At 47.1% G+C, this 23,787-nt stretch overlaps 1 protein-coding gene and 1 long non-coding RNA gene across 5 annotated transcripts in view; one reads left to right on the top strand and one right to left on the bottom strand.

The window, feature by feature from the left end:
• The window catches only part of LOC135976982 (uncharacterized), a 34,532-nt gene extending 16,576 nt beyond the window's left edge, over positions 1-17,956 (top strand). Inside the window, exon 3 of the long non-coding RNA XR_010594275.1 lies at positions 17,016-17,956. This is a non-coding gene — a long non-coding RNA (uncharacterized LOC135976982). The remainder of the gene's footprint in view (positions 1-17,015) is intronic.
• The window catches only part of DHRS3 (dehydrogenase/reductase 3), a 45,568-nt gene that overhangs the window by 2,392 nt on the left and 19,389 nt on the right, over positions 1-23,787 (bottom strand). For 2 of the 4 annotated variants that reach the window (XM_005292796.5, XM_005292795.5), the window contains 4 exons: positions 4,617-4,760; positions 3,015-3,134; positions 1,930-2,168; positions 831-956 (listed from right to left, as the gene is read on the bottom strand). In XM_005292796.5, coding sequence (XP_005292853.1) covers positions 831-956; positions 1,930-2,168; positions 3,015-3,134; positions 4,617-4,760 — 629 coding nt within the window. Of the gene's footprint in view, positions 1-830; positions 957-1,929; positions 2,169-3,014; positions 3,135-4,616; positions 4,761-9,921; positions 10,062-23,787 lie in introns of those variants that run through there. The other 2 variants (XM_065575283.1, XM_042852931.2) reach the window with 2 other exon arrangements.

Consider the following 23,787-nt stretch of genomic DNA (forward strand, 5'->3'; position numbering starts at 1 on the left):
GACAGATGCCCATTCTTTTTTCTGGTTGTAGTGTCCATGAACTGATCAAGATTTTCTCAGATTTATTTGGTATTCAAAGTTATTTAACATATGTTGAGAATTTTGTTCACTTTTGTTTCCTATCTGAAATCTGGGATGTGTCATTTAGTTGTGATTGGTGACATAAGTCACATGGCATTGTTTCAGTTCTGTGATTGGATGAGCTCTATTTTTAGATGGTTTCTGGTCTCAATGCTCACAGAAAATAAATTTAAAATGTGCTGTCCTCAATTATTTCAGTGAGCTAGACTAGGATTCCCTTTCTGCACACAGTTTCAAGTTCCCTTAAAAAAGTGATCACATAAAAATAATTTTGGTTTACATTTTTATGTTCTCATAGCTTTACAGAAAGAGTGGTCTCTAAATAGAAATGAGAAGTGTATATTTTATACGTTTTGTAGTTCCTGGAGCCTGGAGACGGGCTTACAAAATAAAAATCAAATCGATAAATGAGTTAATAAGTAAGCCATTTCCTGGAAATGGATGGTCAGTACAGATCTCAGGGATCTGTGAGTTTTGAGGGCTGAAACTGCTTCCTCATTGCGGGGGCGCATACTCAGATGTAACAAGCTTAAGACAGCTCTACAAACGGAACCTTGCCAAGTTTTCTCCCCATCCTTGATGCCCTCTGGCTTCTGTGGGAGGGGACAATCTGGTCCTAGGTAATTACTGTATTGTGCGACTGCCAAATTGAGATTTGGCTTAGCAGACAGAAAACGAGACTGCCTCCCATCCCTGCCCAAAGGGTAAAATGAGTGGGTCAGGCAGCCACACACAAGTGAAATATTTACCTTTTCAAGATGACAAGTACATGCATTGTCCACGGAAGGAGGAGGAAGGCTTGGTTCAGCTGAACAGCTTCTACTGTTCTCCTGGCCACTGTCTCTGGCTTCAGTGGGGGGAAAAGATTGGGGAACCTGAATGAAGAAATTAAGAAGTAAACTCATTACCTAATTAGGGTGCAGTACAATCCCAGTCCTTGGGCTCTCTGAGCTGCTGCTGGCATTCAACTACCCCACAAAACTGGCAGGGAGGAGCAGAGAGAGGATGAGACCCTGATCCTCTCACTCAATACCCAAACCAGCAAAGCTGGGCTGGCACCAAGGCTGAGGGGAGCATATGCTGCATCCTATAAGAGGGCATAACAGGGGCCACTCCCTCCTCTTCCTCTCTCCTGCCTTTTTCTTGGATTAAATTACTGGCAGTGAAAGACAAAAACCAGATGCTCCCCACGCCTCTTAATACCAGGAACATGGATTTCCAGCTGCCAATGGTGACATCACATTGCACCATTCATCACGGCGGAGGGTGCACAAACCGTGTTAGCAGTTCATATCAAGAGATACAGATCCACCACTGGCAAAGGGTTAATTTGGCTAGTCATTAGCCCCTTGAATATGGTTAACGTTCATAGGAACAGGCATGGGTCCAGTGCTCTCCTCACCGCTGTCAGTGGAACTTTTTGCCATTCATTTCAGTGGGGGAGGATTGAGCCCCTCAATAGGAATAAAGAAGGAAGTAGGAACTTGTCGTGTGGATTCCCAGTTTGTAGGACTATTCACCCCTTTGAACAACCTCAGACATCAGTTTGGTTGCTCTGCTCTGATGTCCACAGCTGGCTCCCAGTTCAAAGTCACTTCTAATTTTCTCTCTAGAAACAACTGCCTGGAAGACACCCTCCCAGAGGAAAGACAAGTTGAAGTGTACACGTTGGGGGTGTACCAGCAAATCAGAAGAATCAGCCTGATGGTTTCAGTAGGCACAGAGTGACCCCCTGATCACAGCCAGATCAGACATCAAATTCTCTTTAAAAAAAAATCCAGGCGTTAACGAACATGTTCAGTTGATTAATTTCAGTGAGATGTTTTACCCAGTCTCTCTTGGACTGACCTTATTCTCATGCCCTGAAACATCTCTGTGCTGGTGTGGAACGGCAGGACTGTTGTAGCGTTCACTCCAGGACAGTCCAGCAAGCCCAAGGTCAGGCTCTCCATAAAGGCAAAGGAAGAGGCTTTGGAGGTGCAGTAGTCAATGGCACCAGGGATGGCTGACAAGGCCAAGACAGAGTTCAAGCAAACAATGTGCCCATTCTGCAGCTCCAGCATGCGTGGCAGGAAGGCCTTGGTGGTCTGTAAAGGAACAGAGAGAGAGAGAGAGAGAGAAAACTTCATTAAGCAGAGACACAACAGAAATGGTAGCCACTAAGAAAACAAACCTAGTGATGCAGGGCCCAATTGTGCTTTCAGTTGTGCAGGGGTATGCGGAGTAATTCCATTCAAACTTCATGATTCATGCCCAGTGAAGGGAGCTTCACTGCTCTGTGAGGGGTTCCAAAAAGCCTCAGTTAACCTGATTTCATGTGAACCAAACCAAACCTGCGCTATCACAAGACTAAGCCGTGCGCAAAATAAAAGGCCATGAAGATCATGCCCTGATCTGCTCAGATGCACATTATTTAGGATAAAGACTTCAACATGGAGAGGAACACCACAAATATATTATTTTTTAACTGATCTAATCAGAAACGGAATGAGTTTAATGCAAGCTCTCTTCCATGAACAATGCAGCCATGCATCTGGTCATGTTTCTCTCATGTTCCAGATGTGCATCAAACCGAGAAACTCTCCTTTTGTGCCCCTGGGATTTCTCAAAGGAAATCAGAGTTTTTCTTGTAAGTCACAGGGTGGGTTTAAAAGAGCATCAGAGACTTTATAATTACTGGAAGCCTTTAATATGATATTTTAGCAGAAGTAACTGAAATCAATTTGAGGGAATCTGTCAAACTTAATTTTTTCCTCAGACTTCTCTCCTCTGGCCTTTGCCTTTCACATTGTTTTTCCTGGCTCGTTTTCATGTCAGGCTGATCTTACCAAGCATTGTTTGGAAAAGTCTAGCAGCAGCCAAGTGTTTACTGGCTGTAATTTGTCACTCTCATTTCCAAGTCTGAATACGCTGGATACAGGAGCTTATCTTACCCAGAACTGTCCCAGGGTATTTATGTGTTGTGATTTGAGTAGAGCATCGTCATCGCTGTCCATCAAGCTCTTGCCATGAACGACAGCAGCATTGTTCACTAGGATGGTGATATCACCCACCTGCAAAAAGAAAAAGGGGGGTAGCTGATTGGTTACAGTGAACATCTCTTTTCACAAGTACAGCGGTCACTTTGGTCCTTCTACTGAAGTGTGAATCCATGGCCTCTTCTGAGGCTACGTCTACACTACCCGCCTGAATCGGCGGGTAGAAATCGATCTCTCGGGGATCGATTTATCGCGTCTTGTCGGGACGCGACAGTCGATCCCCGAATCGACGCTTGTGCTCCACCAGCGGAAGTAGGAGTAAGCGCCGTTGACGGGGGAGGTCGATTTGCCGCCGTCCTCACAGCGGGGTAAGTCAGCTCCGATACGTTAAATTTTTGCGTATCTTAAATCCCCCCCCCCCCCCCCCGTAGTGAGGACGTAGCCTGAGTTCCTGCCATAAGGGGCATTGTAATGGTTACTGCAATGTACCCCCAGGTAGCTTAAAGTAGCTGAAGCAAAGATACTTAACGTTTGCACAAATGAGTTCTCCGTGGTTCTTCTTTCTAGGCAGTTTCCTAACATGTTGTTTGGCTACTAATGAAATTCTACACCGTTTTGAAACAAAGCCAAAGTGGTGTAAAACATTTATCCCTACAAAGAGATACTCCAAAGAAGAAAGGCAGCTGGACAGACGGCCAGAAGCATGAGAAGGACTAGCGACAGATGTATAGTTAAAAGAAGCTCCCCGAAAATCAACAGCCAGTTGCCTTTGTTGGGCTATTATTAGGATTCTCTTATATATTATTATAACTTGCATTTTATAATTCAGGCTCACTCCTATATTATCACCTAGATCGGGGGTTCTCAAACTGGGGGTCGTGACCCTTCCAGGGGTTGCGAGGTTATTACCGGGGGGGGGGGGTCGCAAGCTGTCAGCCTCCAATCCAAACCCCTCTTCTCCTCCAGCATTTATAATAGTGTTAAATGTAAAAAAGGTTTTTTTAATTGATAAAGGGGGTCGCACTCAAAGGCTTGCTGTGTGAAAGGGGTCACCAATGCTAAAGTTTGAGAACCACTGACCTAGATATTTCAAGCAAAGAGAGGCTGACTCCGGGATGGGATATTTGCTCTTTCACAGTTATTTAGCTCTGCTCCTTCCATACTCAGCTTCTTGATACAGAGTCAGGATCCAGCATAAAACCTACCAGGACTGATTCTCTGCTGTCTTTACACTTTGTGCAAATATTTCCTCTGTACAAAATTGGTGTCAAATGGACACCCGGTGTGAGTGGGTAGAGAACTCTGATTTGGTAGCACTCCATAACTTCTTTGCCTAGATATAAATGTCAAAGGAAGGTCGCATGGCATTGGAGAATCAGGCCCTTTATTCCCTACCATAAAAGCAAGAAACAGACAGGGCCAGGTCTTTGAGACATAGCCAGAGGCAGAATGTAGAGCTTCCCTTCTTCCTAAGTTGCCAGAGAATGTTTCCTACTTGCCACTGGTTAGGGGATTTTCTAAGCTCTGCCCATCACTGGATCCACCACACAGACCAACCTTTTCCCGGACAGCTTTGGCTTGCTGATAGACTTCCTCTCGATTTCCCACATCGCAAATGAAGTAATGGCACTCTGTTCCCATCATTCTAATCTCCTCTGTGGTTTCCTTAAGGCACTTCTCGGTTCGACCCCACAGGATGATCTGCAGCAAGAAACATTTGCTCAAGTAAAATTGTTCCTGTTTTGAATCTACCGTAATTAAAATCTGTTTCTAACTTGAACAATTCGACATGGATCATTAATTGCATTTGCAGTGCCAGTTCTGTCACATTGTTTCATTTAGGGCCGCGCTGATTTTTAAACGAAAATATTTATGTAACACATGGGTCTAGGGAACTACGGTGGTGGTGGTGGCCAGAGTGAAGTGATTCCATTGTGATGGTGACTGATGCACAACATCCAGGTGAAGGCTTTTTATTTGCAACCTGTGTAACAGCCGACACTGAAAATCTGAACTCTGGGCCGAATGATTGGCCAGTGGCATAAGGCGATCATTAAACAAGCCAGGCACATGGGCAATTAAAACAAACAAACCATCAAAACAAACACAGTTTCTCTGATCGAATCCTAATTTTGTCATGCAGACGTGGGGTGGAACTCAGGAAAGTGGGTTAGGTTTAACCCTAAAAATATTGACCCTATATATACACACTGCATATTACACTACACTTTGTTAGAGCTTCTGCTCCCTAGTAAGGTAAAATACAGTTTAGTCAACACATGGAAAGTAACAGTTTAGAAGACTGACATTATAAGCTATTATTCCAGGTCAGTGGTTTTCAAACTGGGGTATGTCAGTCTCGTCAGGGGATACATGAGAAAAATTCGGAAATGGCGGACAATGCATTTTATTTAGTAAGACTTGGCAATCTAATCATAGGTATATTGACAGGTTTCAGAGTAGCAGCCGTGTTAGTCTGTATCCGCAAAAAGAAGAACAGGAGTACTTGTGGCACCTTAGAGACTAACAAATGATGCTCTAATAAATTTGTTAGTCTCTAAGGTGCCACAAGTACTCCTGTTCTTCATAGGTATATTATGACTCTATCTCAGATGGGGGTATGCAGTAGACTAGGGTTACCATATTTTGTGCCTCCAAATGGAGGACACCCCCAGGAGCCCCAGCCCCGCCCCCAGCCCCGCCCCAACTCCGCCCCCTCCCGAAGTCTCCGCCCCCTCCCCTGCTTCCGCGAAATTTGAGTCGGGAAGCCTGTAGCAGGTAAGGGGGGTGTGGGGGGAGGAGGCGCGGCCCAGGCTGGCCCCATGGAGGCGGCCAGCCTGGGTCGGCTCGGGCCCTGGGGTGCCGGCCCCAGCCCACCACCCCCGGCCCGCCCAGCACTGCCGGCCCGGCGCACCCCCCGGCTCCCGGCCCCGCGGACCCCCCGGCTCGCGGACCCCCCGGCCCAGCGGACCCCCCCTGGCTCCCGGCCCCGCGGACCCCGCGGACCCCCCGGCCCGCGGCCCAGCGGACCCCCCCGGCTCCCGGCCCCGCGGACCTCCCGGCCCAGCGGACCCCGCGGCCCAGCGGACCCCCCGGCTCCCGGCCCCGCGGGCCCGGACTGGCCCCCGGCCCCCCCGGCTCGCGGCCCAGCGGACCCTCCCGGCCCAGCGGCCCCCGCGGCCCCCCCCGGCTCCCGGCCCCGCGGCCCAGCGGAGCCCCCGGCCCCCCCGGCTCGCGGCCCCGCGGGCCCGGACTGGCCCCCGGCCCTGCGGACCCCCCGGCTCGCGGCCCAGCGGACCTCCCGGCCCCGCGGCCCCCCCGGCTCGCGGCCCCGCGGACCCCCCGACCCCGCGGCCCAGCGGACCCTCCCGGCCCAGGGGCCCCCGCGGCCCCCCCCCGGCTCCCGGCCCCGCGGCCCAGCGGAGCCCCCGGCCCCCCCGGCTCGCGGCCCTGCGGGCCCGGACTGGCCCCCGGCCCCGCGGACCTCCCGGACCCGCGGCCCAGCGGAGCCCCCGGCTCGCGGCCCCACGGACCCCCCGGACCGGCACCGCGCCCCCGGCTCCCCGCCCGGCCCCGCGCCCACCCCGGCCCGGCACCGCGCGCCTGGCCGGGCTCGGCACCATGCCCCCGGCCCCGCGGCCCCGGCCAAAGAGCCCTCCCGATTTTCCCGGACATGCCCGGCTTTTGGGGATTTCCCCCCGGACGGGGATTTGAGCCCCCAAAAGCCGGACATGTCCGGGAAAATCCGGACGTATGGTAACCCTACAGTAGACTACATTATTTGGAAAGAGGTATCCAGCCTAAAAAGTTTGAAAACCACTATTCTAGGTGAATTCCCAATGCAAGAGAATGAAGGAGGAGAAGCCAAAACTATACTAAAGAGGAGGAAATTAAGCAAGAAGCTCATTATAAAACAATGTTGTGGTTTTCAGTTAAACCCACAAGAGCAAGGACACTCACCATTTCGTGAGTTCAATAGGCTTTTTGTCTAAGCAAGGCCACAGATTCAAGCCCTAAGATTCCTAAACCAACTTTGTCTCAGACTTGCTGTCCAGGGGACATTGCAGCACCTATGACATAGGCTCAGAATAATGGGTCAGCGTCTGCAATGGCGCTGTGGGAACTCTAAACACACATCAACAAGGACATTTGAAGTCAGAAACCGCAATTGTTACCTTGCTTTGTTTTACAGTCAATACATGCAAGCTCTCATTCAGCATTTATTTAACAAGCTGAGAACAACACTCAGGATAGAAAGCTTCTTGTAACAAGAATTAGAACAATTCTTAATGGCCACCTGAACAAGAAATTCAGCTTGTCCAGCACAAAATTGGTTTATAATGAAGACGTAAGTGGAGCCACCATGTTCTACATTTTAGTGGCCCACAGCAGTTAGAGATGGAAAGGTCCTCAAGCAAGGTTCATCTTCTTCCAGCTAGAATGTACTCTGCAACACGTTTTCTTGTGACTCACACAGTCTAGTTTTAAAATGTCTTGAGTGAACAATGAAGCTTTCACCACTTCCCGTGGTGCATTAAGTCCACGGTCTAATAGATTTAACTGACAGGCAGATTTCCCCCCCCTGCCCCCGAAACACACCATCAATTTCCCCTTTCTGTAAAGCCCTTAAGAAGTATTTCTGCTTCCCCAAATTCTAAGACTCTTGCCCATGAACCAATCCACCTCCTCTGCTCTCTAACAGTTACAAAAAAACTTCCTAGCCTCCATATCCAGGGCCGTCCCTAGGAGGATGCAGGACCCGGGACAAATCAGCCCCCGCCAGCTTTGGGGCCCTGCTCTGCATCGGTGACTGGGCTGGCGGGATGAATCCGGCCTGGTGCTAGGCTGCCTGCTGCTGCTGGCAGTTGCCAGCGCCCACCGCGGGGCTACTGTTGGCCATAGCGCCACGGCGGAGGGGGCAGGGGACTCGCTGCACCAAAACGTGGACGGCTGAGCCGGGCGTGGGGTGGCTCGGGGTGGCAGCCGGGACCCAGGGCGCAATGGTTTGGCATCCCGGACCCCGGGGGTGCTGCATCATCCCGTACACCCCTAGTTCCCGCACCTATGTCTTCTGGGACCAATGGCACCAGCCCCCAGGGCCTCCCAAAGTGTGGGGCCCGGAGCAGTCGCCCTGATTCGCCCTACCCAAGGGACGCTCTGTCCATATCACCACGAGCCATCAGAAACGTGTCATTTTACAAAAGTGAAATTACAGGACAGCGTGTATCCCTACAGACTTTAATTGCACTGACCTCCCCATGAGCAGGCAAAGCAGGAAAAAGAAGAGAAAAATCTGTAGGTTGCTTATGCTCACAAGTACAGTTCTCACCACACAGAAATCCCCACAGAAGAAACATTCTTAATTCAAATTATTATTCAGGATTAAGGGATCAACACAGCTAAAACAACATGGCATAACCAGGATTAAACCATAGCAGAGAAAAAGAAATTCTCAGGGCCAAATGCTCCTCCTAAGCGGGTTATTCTGCATAGGCGATTGGAAAATTGGGCTCATAACAGGAAAGGCTTTTAGCCTTCATGATGGTGTCATTTCAGAGCAATTTACTAATGCTGGTAGAAAAATCTTCTGAAATAAAGACCTTACGTGACTGCGTGACTCAAGCTTTCGGACACTGCACTTAGTGTGAACTGATTGGTATATTGTTTTTTTTAAAAAAGGATTAAAGAAGTAGTACATTTCATCTTTAGAATGTTAGCGATCTGTGCCTTTTGGGTAACCGAGTGCTGAAAGACAAAAAGGTCCAGAGACCGAATTACATAACTGCCCGTAACGCAACCCCCAGAGTCAACCGGATGACAGCACAAGACGACAGGGCAGTCAGCATTCCCTGACCACAATAAAGCTCTTGAGGAAAGTTTCCTCGCTAGACAAGATGAGCCACTTCATTATCAGCACAGGGCTTGAGTCTTATTTACACTGCTGCGGCAGCACAAAGGACACTTGAAGTGCAGTGGAACATGGATAAAAATGGAGTGTACAGCCAACTTCCTTAACGGGTTAAAGAGGGATAGCTCAGTGGTTTGAGCATTGGCCTGCTAAACCCAGGGTTGTGAGTTCAATCCTTGAGGGGGCCATTTAGGGATCTGGGGCAAAAATCTGTCTGGGGATTGGTCCTGCTTTGAGCAGGGGGTTGGACTAGATGACCTTCCCGAGGTCCCTTCCAACCCTGGGATTCTATGAATTGAAACCACTGGAGTCTTTCTGTAGCTCTATTTAGACACACACCCAGAAACGCATGTACATCTAGAGATGTAAAGGAGCTTCTGAAAAGACCATTGGCTTCACAATCAAACAAAGAGCTGGTTCGAAGACAGGTCAAGCACTGAGTCTGCCTGTCTCTCTCTTTCACACCCTTTTCATTTTCATTTCTTTCTCTTTTTCATTTGTTCCAAAGGCGTAACCAGAAGATGCAAAAAATGCAAATCTCTCTAGTTAACCCTATTTTGAAGCTGCTCGGAGAAGAAACATACATACGGTCTTGCTGTGATATGCAATGATAAAGCTAAGTGGGCAGACACTCACATTTCACTGGGGTTGTCTCAGGACACCACTCGGGAGGAAAGAAGAGAAGCAGAACTTCAGTACTATGCACGGGGGATAGGATGCATAGAGCTTTTAGAGCAAGCGACATTGGGCCAGAGTCATTTTGCTGGAAACCTTGGCTCATAGAGGAGGTTGTGGGCAAGGAGAAATAGGTCTGCAACTTTAAAATTCTTCAAGAAAATATCCACTACGGCCAAAAGTCTGAACAAATAAATGGCAGAGTGTAGAATACTCCCCTAGCCAGCCCAGCAGCCCCCTGCTTAAAAGCCACCCTTTTAAAAGCTAGCTTTGACAAACCTGTGCTTGCAGGTCTTTATGCTTCACCCTATACCATAATCCCTACCGCCTCCACCAAACTTGCAAAACTGAAGTTAGCCTGTGTTCAGCGTCATCTTGTATTCATAGCTTGACTGGGCGTCACTTCCAATGTCGGCTCTGTAGACTCGAAGAGAAAGTCAGAAGGTGTGAAATTTCACAAGATTTTAAGTTACTGTTGAAGATGTATTTTTAAAAGGGTGGAGGAGGAAGAACAGTGTGACCACAGAGGGAGTGATGAAATATAAAAGGGATAATATAAAATTCTCTGGGCATCTCTCACTTATGTATAAAGAGGGAAACAAAATACAACACTGGTGGCTGCTTATGAAGGCATCAGGCAAAAATCTATGGCATTATGCATTTACAGTCATGGGGAGGTTAGCCTGTTGTTTGCATGGGGACTGCCAGGGTCATGCCCATCGATGCAACTGGTGAAAAAATACAGTACATCAACAAACAAGGTGGAGAGAGTGAGCCAGCCAGATAGGGGGAACCAGACAAGGCAAGAAAATGACCTATCCTCCCCAGCTGTCTGGGCTATCACACGACCGATAGATAACAGGAAACAGATTTCTCTCTCCATTTCCATTCTGCTTGTCAGCATTGCCATCTGTATGAGTCAAATGGGGACAAACTTACACATAATGATGTCAGGAAATACATTGTGAAGAACTGTACGAGCAGGGGACGAGTGTGCCATCGCATTGTGATGCATGTGTGGGAGATGGTAACATTTAGTAAGCCAATAATGGGTATTTTGGCACTTTAAATAGCTTGTGGCTAGTCTTGCAAGATGACTCCATCAAAATGTGGGCTGTTCTGGAGGTATGGGGGGGGGGTGCGCGGTACCCCGCCACAGCTCCATTTCCTCCTCCTTTTGTTTTCCCAGTCCATGGCACTGCCCAGACTTAGAGTGTGTTATAGCCTTTGTGGAGGAGAAAAGTAATGGCTACAAGACCAACCTTCCTACTGCCATTTTTACTGGTTTTAGTGATGGGCAAAACTCAAAATGCTTCGCTTCTATGTCTAGCCAAAACGTCTTTGGTCTAGAAACCAGGCTGAATACTCTTACAAGACCAGGTTCACATGTGAGGCTTTCAGTCTCTGTCTGACGTTTGGCCAGAAGGCTGAGTTGGCACATACTACTCTGACACTCCTTCAGACGTGGCCCTCTAAGCAACTCATTGTACCTTATGCTTAAAGTCAGCCTTAAGAGAGTTCAGTCAGCTTTATCTTATTGCAAAGAGCATGTACACCTCTACCTCGATATAACGCCACCCGATATCACACAAATTCAGATATAACGCGGTAAAGCAGTGCTTCGGGAGCACGGGGCTGCGCACTCCGGTGGATCAAAGCAAGTTCAATAGAACGCGGTTTCACCTATAACACGGTAAGATTTTTTGGCTCCAGAGGACAGCATTATATCGAGGTAGAGGTATATGTAGCTTTTTAACACCCTAAACTTGAAAGGTGTCTGGCTCTGGAGTTCAGGGAACGGCCCATTTTAAAGATAGGAGCCATTTGCAAAATGCAGAGGGGGGATTTGGACTTTGAATGCTCCAAAGTTCTGAGGGTTTTGGAGCTGGGATTCCAGTTTGGGCGCCAGTATTAAACTTTAAGCCTTTTGTCCCAAACTGGTTACTACGTTGGCAGCTAAAAGCTAGAGAGAGGAAACCTCGCGGTGCCAGGAATTCCTGCCTTAGAAAGAGAGACGTAGTGGTGAAGGAGACAGAGAGACACTGTTCCTTATTACGTGGCATGTCAGGAAGTTGCATAGCCATCCATTCATGGGTTTGGAGGTGGAGAGGGGAGGGAAGGAAAATTTAATCTCTCTCATGAAGAAGTTATTGGACAGATGGTTTCCCACCCTGGAAAGAATCCAGCCACCGTGTCTTCTCTCCCCGCCCCCTCCCTACAGCACAAGACACACTCTCCTTTCAAAAAGTTACTGACCAGAAAATTGTTGAGGGCAGCGGCCCAGTGAGGCGGTTAATCCCCGCTGTGGCAGGGCTGCTCACAGAGGCTTCCTGCCCTGTGTTTACCTCTGGGTGACCCCAGTGGTTGGCAGTCAGGGGGGCAGGTGGAATGTGAAAGCAATCGCTTCGACTACCAGCTGGTGGTGGTGGAAGGATTCTTCCTGCTAGCGGACACATGAAATATGGGGAGATTTATGATGGCACAGGAACTTTAAAAGTAGCTAATGGCTGCGACCTCTCAGATCACTGCACATTTCCCCAGGATTGATGCTCAGGTTTGGTTTGCAAAACAAGCCCGATCACTTTATCTTCCCCTCTCTGGCAAATCACTGAGCTCCTTATCTGGCCTTAGGAGAATCATTCTAGCCAGAGCGGCAGGCTCAGCAGACAGCACCGGACTCTTGGGAATCTTTAACTCTGAATTTTAGGGTGCTAACGAGACATGCCCCCGGGTGCAAGAAGGCTCTAGCTGCCATTATTCTAAGGCAAGAATGTCCCAGAGAGACCTGTGCTGGCTATTTGCCAGGAGCTTAACGCCCCCCAGGCTTAAATCCTAATCTTCCCCCATCAAACACGTCAATGGGAGTTATGCTGTTGGCTTCCCTAGCATGAGGGATTTGTATAAACTGGTGCAGATTATCAGCTGCCACCGTCCTGAACACAGCTAGGAGACCCATGGAGGCCCCAGCCCGTCTTGCTCCAAGCAGGTTTGATTGCATCTCTATATCAAAGAGAAAGGCAGCTGGAGATTGGTGTAACACACTGCAGAACAACGTGAGCTTCATTTGGTCCATCAGGAGTGGGACGGACCCTTTGGCCAGTGATGTCATAAAGGTGTTCTATGGCTTATTCACAGCTTTCAGGTGTCCTCCAGGGAGATGTCACATAGCCGAAAGCAGAGCAAGACTAGCATGAGATTTTACAGGAATGAAGAAGAAGAGCCTGAAAAAGGTGTATTTTAAAAAGAAGTAGAGAGACAGCATGAGAAAGAGAAATTTCTGCAGGGGAGATCTGTAACCCTACTCTGAAACCCAGACCTTTAGATAGCGATGACAGGGTTTTTACAGTCACAGGAGAGCATTGGCAAAGCTATTTAATCTACGGCCCAGATGCATTGCTGGCACAAATTGGGACAACACCAGAGAACGGTCACCCTTTTATTATGTCATCGGTGATGAATTTGGCCCTAATATTTAGGGAAGCTACCAGTTCACTAAATAAGGGTAGGAAAAGAGTCTATAGCTGAAATAGTTTTGAGAGAGAACGTCTCCCACTCCATGCTACTCACTCTATATTAGTCAGGGCATGTTTTAATAGAGCAGAGCAACTCAATTCTCTGCAATGGTTAACAGATACAGAGTTCCATCCCGAAAGTGGGTAGTGGTTCAGGATGGATGAAGCAATCTTGTTCGTAGATCAGTTTGAAGACACTCTGGGAATAAAGGTGTTTATATAACGATATCAGAGTCCTTCCCACCTTGATCTCATTACTGCTATCGTCACAAATCAAAAGAAATCACAGCCTCTCCTAGCCACAGATTACTAGAGATATTCTGGGGGGGTAGGGTAACACATTTTGGCCCCTCTCAACCTCCTTCCTCTGTCAGAGAAACAAAAGTCTCTCTGTTGGAGCTGGCATTTCCAATTGCCCAGGCTGTTACTTATGTTTAAACAGAGAGCCTTTGTGTTCCCAGTACTGAAAGCTGCTGCATGGTTTTAGGAAGGACAAAGTGCAGATAATCCAGAGAAGTATTTCAGCCTTATCCCAGTATTTCTGCAGAGCCCTGGCACTCACCCCTCAGAATTAGCCTCCCAAAGACACACATTTCAGTATATCCTGGGAGAGTTTTTGGCATCCTGGACTCAGGATGCCGCAGGCCCCCACGGCCTGAAAAACATTAACGTATTTTGGTTTTGATGTTGTATGGAGTTTCTCCCCCACCCCTTCCACTCCCTTGCCCTCTGGGTAAATGCAGACAAGTTAGTTCAGGAGTCCTTCACAGGAGAGGCATGCTAAAGACCTGATTACAGGCAGAGGGGGAGGTGTGGCTGTTCAGAGTGAAAAGTCAGCCTTTGCTTTAAAAAGAAAAAAGAACCTTTTGATGCCTGGAGTAGATCAAAATACTCAGCCCAGCCCCATGGTGAAATCTGTATCAACTGTAAGCATAGGTGCTGGAACTAGGGGTGCTGGGGGTGTGGTAGCACCCCTGGTTTGAAGTGGTTTCCATCATTTACAGGGTTTACCGTTTTGTTTAACGGCTCTCAGCAGCACGCAGAGCAATGGCAAAATTCTGCCAGTTCCTATATTGGAAAGCAATCAAAAGTGCAGGGGGTGGGGAGGAAAGGGACAAATATGGGTATAGGGGGACTGAGAGGGGTAAGAGGGTAGCCCTGAGGTTAGCCATTTCACACACAGGCTTTTCTAGACGAGGATTTAAAGGTCGGACGTTGGTTCGCATTAGCTAGCTCGACCTAACATACTCGCTTCAGTCAAGCCAAGGGACGTCGTATATTAGACCATGCTACGTCAGTCATGTTAAAGCCTGGGGGTGCCTAAGTGTTGTTGAATTTAAATACACCTCTACCCCGATATAACATGACTCAATATAACACAAATTCGGATAGAACGCGGTAAAACAGCGCTCCATGGGGGTGGGGCTGCGCGCTCCAGCAGATCAAAGCAAGTTCGATATAACGTGGTTTCACCTATAACCCAGTAAGATTTTTTGGCTCCCGAGGACAGCGTTATATTGGGGTAGAGGTGTATCACAAAGAGGTCTGCTACATTCTACTAGGAACACCTCTGTGAAGGGCAATGAGGACTAGGGTGACCAGATGTCCCGATTTTATAGGGACAGTCCCGATTTTGGGGTCTTTTTCTTATATAGGCTCCTATTACCCCCCACCCCCGTCCCGATTTTTCACATTTGCTGTCTGGTCACCCTAATGAGGACACCCTGCCGTTAAAGGGCCTGACTCTGCTCTCACATAGACATATTTTGACACTGGGCTAACTCAACGGACATCAGTGGAGTTCTGGATTTACACTGGTCAGAGTGAGCAGTGTCAAGTCCAAAGTCTTGAGTGGAAGGCTAAATTGAGGAAGAAAAACAAACGTTAGAGACAGAGTTCTGGAAGAGAATATATAAGAAATGAAACATGGGTTTGGAGTTATAGAAGGGTGCAATGCTTACGGCTGGGTATTTCAGAGGAGACTAAGGTGTTAAACTCCTAGTGAATTTCAACAGAATGTGGGTGCCCTAGCGTTTAGGTTCCTTTGATAATCACAGCCCCTAATGCTTTATGACATACAAGGGGTAAATTGAGCCATACCTGCAAAGCTAAAATACAGATTTATTGTTTGAGGGGTGTGGGGGCAAACAAACACAATTAGCACAAATGTTTTACACAAAGCGCGGAGGCTAGTCCACCATGCCCCAGTTCCCTGACTGCCACAGAGCAAGGCATTGTTGCCATGTCAGGTGGGAACATTTGCTGAGCTATGAAGAATAAAGGTCAATAAAGACTATGAAAGGCGTCCATGGGATTGCCATAAAATGAGAGGCCTCCTGTACTCGCAAGGCCAGGAGGTGCTTTCATTTACAACGGAGTAACTACTGAGGTGAGCAGAGATATGCTGGATTTATACTGGAGAAAAGGATCTGATCTCACTCCCATTGAGGTTAATGGTTGTTTTGCCGTTGACGTCAGTTGGAGCCCAGCTGGGCCCTCTGTGACATCAGAACCTAGCGTTCAGTTTTAGCTATTGAGCTCATGGACAATTGAGTAGGAGAGCAGTCCATGGTATCTTCACAAAACGCTGAGTTAATGTTGCTCCAGGACTCTGACTGTTACTCTGAGGTTCCTCCTCTCTGAAGTTCTTGCTTTTGCCCTTTCCCAGTTTCCTCTCCTTCCAAACAGGAAAGAACAAAATAAAACAAAAACCTTCTGTCCCCTGCCCTCGCCATCTCCGAAGGCTCTGGCTGCAGCCAGGTGCACTCCTGCAGCAGAGTTGCAATCCATCACCGAGCCCAGCCAAAGTCATCTTCTTTCCTTCCTCCATCACAAATGTTCCTTTCCTCCAGCTGGTGGATGAACCTCAAACATATGTGAAGTTTCCATCCTCTCCAAAGAAGTCTTTCACATCTGGAGGCCAGGGGTCAGATCCTCAGCTGGAGTAAACTGGCATTTCTCCATTGACTTCAGGGGAGCGCTGGTGATTTACACCATCTACGGCCCTGACCCCAAAAGTTTAAATATAAAGGTTCTTTTAGACCAGGGGTTCTCAAACTGGGGGTCGGGACCCCTCAGGGGGTCACGTGGTTATTACATGGGGGGGGGGTCACGAGCCGTCAGCCTCCACCCCAAAGCCCACATTGCCTCCAGCATTTAGAATAGTGTTAAATATATAAAAGAGTGTTTTTAATGTATAAGGGGGGTTGCACTCAGAGGCTTGGTACGTGAAAGGGGTCACAGTACAAAAGTCTGAGAACCCCTGTTTTAGACAGCAAACTGCATAGCAGGGACTGTCCTTAGTGTCTGACCTTGTAAAGCAGCAAACACACTGTCAGCACTTAGCAAATAATGGGGTCCACATCCTATTGTAATAGGGCCCCTTGTGCTGCTCCATTGGTACAGAGCGGACACGGCCAGTTGGGGAATTCAACCAGGATGCAGGAAATCCCTGGTTGGTGTGGAGTTGGTCACTGGCTCTCCACCATCCCCCGTAACAGGCAACGTGGCCACGAAGAAAAGGCCAGAGCAATTTTGGGTTGCTAAACTGACCTTTGAGGCCGCTCTAGCTTATCAGGGGGTAGTGCCACCAAAATGGCCTAAAGCATCCGCAGGTCCTGTGCTCAGTGCAGCCTGGCCAAACCTGAGAATCAGCCCCAGTAGTTCTCAGTCATGTAAATGAAATAAACGAGGTTTGCTCAGTTTTGTTCCTCCAAGTGAATCTCTGGCTTTTCTATTGTAAATGTTGACTTCCCAAAACCCAAACGATTGTGTTAAAAATCACTGGTGGGCGTTGTTATGTTATTCATTTAAATGCAAACCAGATTCCAGGTGTCAAATGTACCCCTCTTTTCCCCACAGGGAAGGAAAGGGGATTGGGAGAAGCAACTGAAAACCAGGAGTAATATGCAGACACCTGCTCCCAATAAAGCTGGACCAATGGAGGCCTTCTTCGCTATATGGGAAAGAACACTTTGATTTTCTGTCTGCATACAGGAATTTAAGATCATTTCCCTCCACTTTGTGAGAACAGAGGGCATTTGTTCACCTATTGGGGGGGTGAGGACAGGTGGCCCCATGCTGATTTCTCTTCAGTGTTTTTTCCAGTCGCTTTTGTCTGTCACATAAACGGCAACTGCAGCTTGCCTGGGGAGCAACACTTCTCAGCTCTGTTGTATAGAACAGTGGAGGAAGAGGAAGGGTGGGTTGTTTGCAAGAAGAGGTCACGCAGGAGTCAGCCTTTACAATCCTATTAACGCTGGGACAGGGTCAACTGGAGTGCACCGTGCCAACAAAAGCAACAAGTGGCCACAAACTGCCACACTGCAAAAGTTCATGGAGGCATTTATGGGGGGGGGGAGAAATGACAGCTTTTTAACAGTCAGTTTCTGCCACACAATGTGCTAGAACTTGCCTCTGCTCTGGGAAATTAAAGCACCCAAAGCAACAACCAGTCAGAAAAATCTCTGCCTGCAACTAGTCAAAAGCAAAGGGGAGGGGCACATTTGTGGGGATTTGTTTTAAAAATGTATTTATTTGTAGAACCGCTTTGAAAACGTCTAGTGACAGAAATACAATGCGCCATCTCGGAAAAATAATTGCTGTGTCCTGTCCAATTTTTTTCTTTACTGTTCATATTTGCTTAACAAACCTGGCATGTCTAATATGCGCAATCAGAGATTTCACTCAATTTAATAAAATCGCTTGAAGTGACATGTCATGGGTAAGATGCTCACTCTGTACATTTGTAACACCCTGGTAAATAGACATGCCTGATGATTATATTACTGTCTAATGTTCCTTTCAACCAAAGCTCACTGTTGTAATGGTTATTGTATTGTCTCGGATATTTAAACCAGTTAAAACTTCGTACATATATAGTTTAAAAAAATAATCAAACTGCTACACTGCAGCCCTCTCCATCCACTCTGCAAGACAGGCCACTAGCCAGAGGTGAAAGTAAGCCGGTACGGGCCGGTACGCTGTGCTGGACCTGAGTAGCTTCCCCAGGCTGGCGATTTAAAGGTCCCAGGGCTCCCTGCAGCGGCCAGAGCCCCGGGCCCTTTAAATCGCTGCCGGAGCCCTGCCGCCGCTACCCCGGGGCTCCTGGCCCTTTAAATCTTGATTTAAAGGCCCCGCCTCTTCTGGTTGAGGCCACGCCTCTTCCAGTTGAGGCCCCGCCCCTGCCCCGGATTCCCACGTACCGGTAAGTCCTTTAAACTTACTTTCACCCCTGCCACTAGCCCACATAACCCACATTCATATAAAAATTTCTGCAGAGAGCTCAGGACATTGTGTGGAGATAAAACCCACAGGTGCAGAAAGCACTACTGTAGCAGACTGGGATCAGGGAAAAGCCAATGAACAAAAAGCTACAAAGAGCGTCAAACGTTATTGGGTCTGATTTGATCCAGCCTCAATATACTGAGCAGTGCCCTTTTGCACACTTTCTTCTGAATTCAGCATTATTCATTATGATGACGACTGTGACTGCTCAGACCTCCCAGGGTAATAGGATCCCACAGAACATAACGCATCGCAGGTTAGAGCACGGGTACAACAAGCTTATGCCTTAACTGCCACAACAACAAAAAGCGACACTGACATTAAGGGTTAGACCATTTATTTTCATAAAGCAAGCAAAGGCAGAGTTCAGGCTGCCCATTTATTCTGTAAGAGCGCCAATTGTTAGGGTGAAGGGAAATGTGAAATTCAAAGGTTAGTCATGACTGGTCATGTAAGTCACCTGACTAGATGAGCGTAACTCTTAAAATCAGGTTTCCGGTGTGACTGCTAATGGAAAGGGAATGAGCATTTGAACATGCAAGCTATAAAACTGGTGCAGAGAAAACAAACAATGTCTGGGGAAAGAATAAAAAAAGGGGGTGGCACAAACACAACTGGAGGGATTTGTTTAGGAATTTGCATGGACATTTGTGTAACATTTTCCCCTAGTATTCACCCAACTCTGTTACTGATTTTGGGCTTGATCCTACAGAGGATCTAAGTGCTCTCACCGTCTACTGAAGTTACACTTGAGGGATGAGTTGAGGACACTTAGCTGAGTTGAGGACCTCCCTAGATTGGACCCTTTAATTCAAGCTGTGATGCTTTCCACCCAACCTTTAGGTTGACTGCGATATACAGACCAAAAAAGGATGTTCCGTTTCATTTAGAATTTTCTTAATTTTAAATTAAAATGTTATTGATATTTTAACAGTGTTTATTTATTTTTGTGTGGACAATATGGAGAAATCGGGGAAGAGTTTTATAAGAAGAACTGTACACCAACCAGGTAATATAGTAAAAAAGGCAGATGAATTAATCCTCGGATACTAGGATGTGTCTAAACTTTGACAGGGATCTATGAATGCTGTTCTGTGAACTGGAGCTGAGATTTGCACAGCCTTGTTGCCAGGTACTGCCAAGATGCAGCCTTCTGGCTTCATTGCAATCCAGGGGATTTTGCATTTTATTGCACTGTCACAATGGAAGACTCCAAAGAAGGGTGACAAAACGATAAATGGATTAGAGGCTCTGACCTATGAGGAGAGCCAAAAGGAATTTATACAGCTCAGAGGCAAGACAAGGCGGGATAGGATAACCATCTTTAAATACATGAGAGGGAATGACAAGGAAAAAAAGGAGACGATTTCAGGTCTCAAAGGAAAGTATAACTAGGAGCAGTGGCCTGAAACAAAACAGAGAAAAATTTAGGAGGAACAGATTTCTAACACGGCGATCAGTTATTCATTATTGTTTACTTGCATCCCACTAGGGTCCACAATGTGTAGGCACCGTCCACACACACAGGAGGAGAGTCCTTTCTCAAAGAGACTATTTCCCCATGAGGCTGTTGAGGGAACACTGAGTAATTTTAAAGTAGACTTTTTTGGAGGGAGGAGGGGAAAGAGAATCAAAGAGTAAAGCCAAATTATGCCCTGATTTACACCTTATGCAACCACATGGGGCCAAACTCTCACTGACTCTAGATTTGCACTGGTGTCATTCCAGATATACTGGGAGATGCTCTGATTTCACACTAGTGTAGCTGGGACCAGAATTTAATCCATTGACTTTAGTGGGGTGCATTGTAATAATTGTGATCTAGCAGGCCTATCGCAACTGTGAGCTCAATTACTGAAAAGTGGGTGTAAATTCATTATGTTATATCATCTATAGCAATAAATGGTGATAGAAAAACATACAAAAGGGAGACAGAAAGACTGGATTAGTTCAAACAGAGTGGTCTACCAATACCACCCAAGGACCCTGATGAAATCATCACTGGCAAAGAACAAGAGATTGCAAGTGGAAATTAATGGACCAAAACGGATGTGGTGGAAAGTAGGCCTAATTGTTGGACAAACTAATGAGCCATGCCCTATTTTGCCTATCACACCTTTTTGGGGTCCTACCCCCTCCCCCCCCAAATGGAGGGGATCAAACCACGGGGGTACAGGTGGACTAGAAGGAGTGAGTTTTACTATCATGGCTGCCACCCCCACCATCTATTGGGACCCCAGGATCCACCATGACACTGCTAGGCCCCCATAGCTCTGATCTTGAGAAATGTCCTGACCAGACTAGGCCAGAGAGAGGGAACGGATGACATCACCGCTTCCATCACCTTTGGCTAAAACCTGAATAGCCCCTGGAATGTGACATTGGGATTCCAGCTCGCACTCCCTCCCTAACCTGGCCTCTTCCTTACCCACCTTGTTCATTCTCTTTCCTATTCCCTTTAGTTTAATAAGAGTCTGGCTTAGCTGGCCAAGATTACATCTTTTGCAACATTGCGGTGAACCCACCAGCAGCGAGGCCGCTAACAGCAATGCCCTGACACTGGTACACGGTTTGCTAGTCACAAAGCGGTTGATAAGACCAGGTGCTTTGCCCTTGTTTCCCCAGCAGTGAGGTTGCAGTAAAAGTCAACACCCAAGACAAAAGCTGCACTTCCCAGCATTGCTGTTCTTTTCGCTCCTCTTTTATGCGTTTGTTTTGTTCGGTCTTCAAGGAAGCAGAATCAAACTTTAGCAACAGCTCCAGCCCACACAACTAACTTCTCTTTTTCCCCAAAACGGGCAGTTATTGTCTTGGTAAAGATTGTCAAACAGGCGGGTTTCCTAGCAAAAATCTCTCAACAGCTAAAGTGAAAGGGAATAAGGGATATTGTTAAAATAAAAACCCGCTTTAATACTTTACATTTTAAATGCTTTAACTCTTTTTCTGTATCTTTAACAAAGGATTATAAAGATTCTTAATGGTAGTTGGGGCCTTGGGACTAAGCAGACTGATCTCTCAGTACCTGAAACCCCAAACCACGTTTAACTGTTTAGTTTTGTACAGTGACAAAATCATGTTGATGCCTTTGATTCTCTGGGCTCACTTACTCCATTGCAATTAACACAACAGGTGAAAGGGGGAGAAACCAGAGTATTACATGGGGCTGGACTGCTCTCTGCCATTGCAAAGCACACAGGAGAGGTTAAGAGGGAAGGAATAGTCCATAAGGATCCCGTGGTGGAGTTAAGTTGTGATCTGTTTGTTGGAAGGGGCGGGGGTGATTTGCTCTCCCGCTGCAGAATAGGCAGTGGAAGCGCATTCACAAACGTTGCAGCTCCTTCAAGATAAACGCAGATAAATTGGCCTAAATCCGTGAACTAAGAACACAAAATCTTATTTTAAACTTTGTTAACTGCATCTACTCTGATCTTAACCACTAGAAGATCTCTGTTACGCCAGACTAAATCCAGAGTAAATCGGTTGTCTTCAGTGACGTTTACACTGCATAGCTGGCATGTGGCTCTGACACCTGAGGTTTTAATGGCAATATGAAGTACTGCTCTTGAAATATGACATTCCGAATGCTAGGAATTTTCTGACTCTTGTTTTTCCTTTGAACTCCTAATCAGGAACAGAGACTTAAATTCCCTTTAGTGTTAAGACACTTCCTTACTATGCTTCTGGTTCTGCAAAAAATTGCTGGGGTTGAAAAAAAAAAAAAAAGATGCTGATGGTGGTCAAAGCCCATCATCAGTACAGCACTTCCTCTGTGCGAGTGGTAAACAAGTGTAATGATGTCATTAAGAGCTGGCTGACCTGCTGATGAACCCTGGGCTGTACATGAGATGCAAGGTGCCAACTCGCTCCCCCCCACCACACGCACACAGAGCCAAAGGTGTCAAACACCAATCTGCAACTGTTACATATCAACCCTGAAGAGCCCCTTTGATAGTCAGCCCCTTTGCTTCTAAGGAGGCAAACTTCCTCTCCCCATAAACCACACAGTCAAGCAAACACAGGATAATCGCTGATGGGTTTGGATTAAAATAAAAGGGCAAGGAAAGAGGGTTGTGCAATTTTGCACAGACATCACATCCTGCAACCTAAAACTGAGCAACCTGATTCAGAGATTGCTGGGAGACCCAGTTTCACAAGGTTCTTGGAAATGCTCTTGCTTCAATGTGGCAGGAGCTTATACTCCTGAGGCCTAGGGAAATAAATATTTATACCAAGTGAGCGGCAGTGAAATATTTAATGTTTCTTTGCCTTGTCGTGGGGCGGGGGGGGGGGGAGGGGGGCTCCTTTCAACATTTCATTTGGAAGCACGAATTCTTCCTTTCAGGCAACAACCTGGAGTTTTGTTCCCTCCGTTAAATGATTTTTTGCCGGGAGCAGGGAAGTTAGTGAGTTCGTATTCAACACAGTTCCAAGTTGTTAAAACTGGATCTTAGCATTTCCCGGTCCCTCCCCAAAGTTTAAGAGAGCCAAATCTCACTCAGTGAATATTCTAATCACAGGGGTTGGTGTCTCTGTTTACTATTAGCAAGGAGGTTAAAAATCACTGATCCAAGAAAAACACGAATTTAATCTTCAAACTGGAAAGGTCTAAGGGTCTGTTTTTTGTTATTGAGCTTTAGTGACAAAACTGCCCATTCCCTATAAGAGGAGGGAAAAGTGAATAGTGCAGCCTCTTCATGCTCAACATTGCCAAATCTCATGATTTTATCTGGTGTGGTAATGTTTCAGAAAAGCAGGCATGAGCAGACTCGGAGAACTGGTAGGTAAGGTCTCATCGGAAGAAAAATCTAGGGGAAAACGGAGTTCAGGAGAGTTGACAGTTTCTCCGGGACTCAATATTAAAGGCACAACTGCAAACTATCCTGATGAGAAGGAAAGATAGGATGAATAGGTAAGAGGCCAATATGGCTCCATCAGGAGCTGTTTAAGGACCTGAAAACTACAAAAAATGGAAATATAGACAAATTGCGAAGGAAGAACACAGAAGACTAGTACAAGCATATAGGGACAAAAATTAGGAAGTCTAAGGGCTTGTCTTCATTAATGGGGGTAAGTCGATCTAAGTTACACTACTCCAGCTACGAGAATAACGTAGCTGGAGTCAACGTAGCTTAGGTCGACTTACTGCAGTGTCTTCACTGTGTTGCATCAACGGGAGATGCTCTCCGGTTGACTTTCCTTACTCTTCTCGGAGAGCTGGAGTACTGGGGTTGACCGGAGAGCGCTCTGCCATCAGGCTTAGGTATTTAATGCCTATTTCACGTCAGTCTTGTTTAAAAAGGTTAATGTGACCAGATACTCAACACAATTAATATTAACGACAAGGAGG

Source organism: Chrysemys picta, chromosome 21 (genome assembly GCF_011386835.1).
Source record: "Chrysemys picta bellii isolate R12L10 chromosome 21, ASM1138683v2, whole genome shotgun sequence".
In the NCBI taxonomy this organism is placed as follows: Eukaryota; Metazoa; Chordata; order Testudines; family Emydidae; genus Chrysemys; species Chrysemys picta.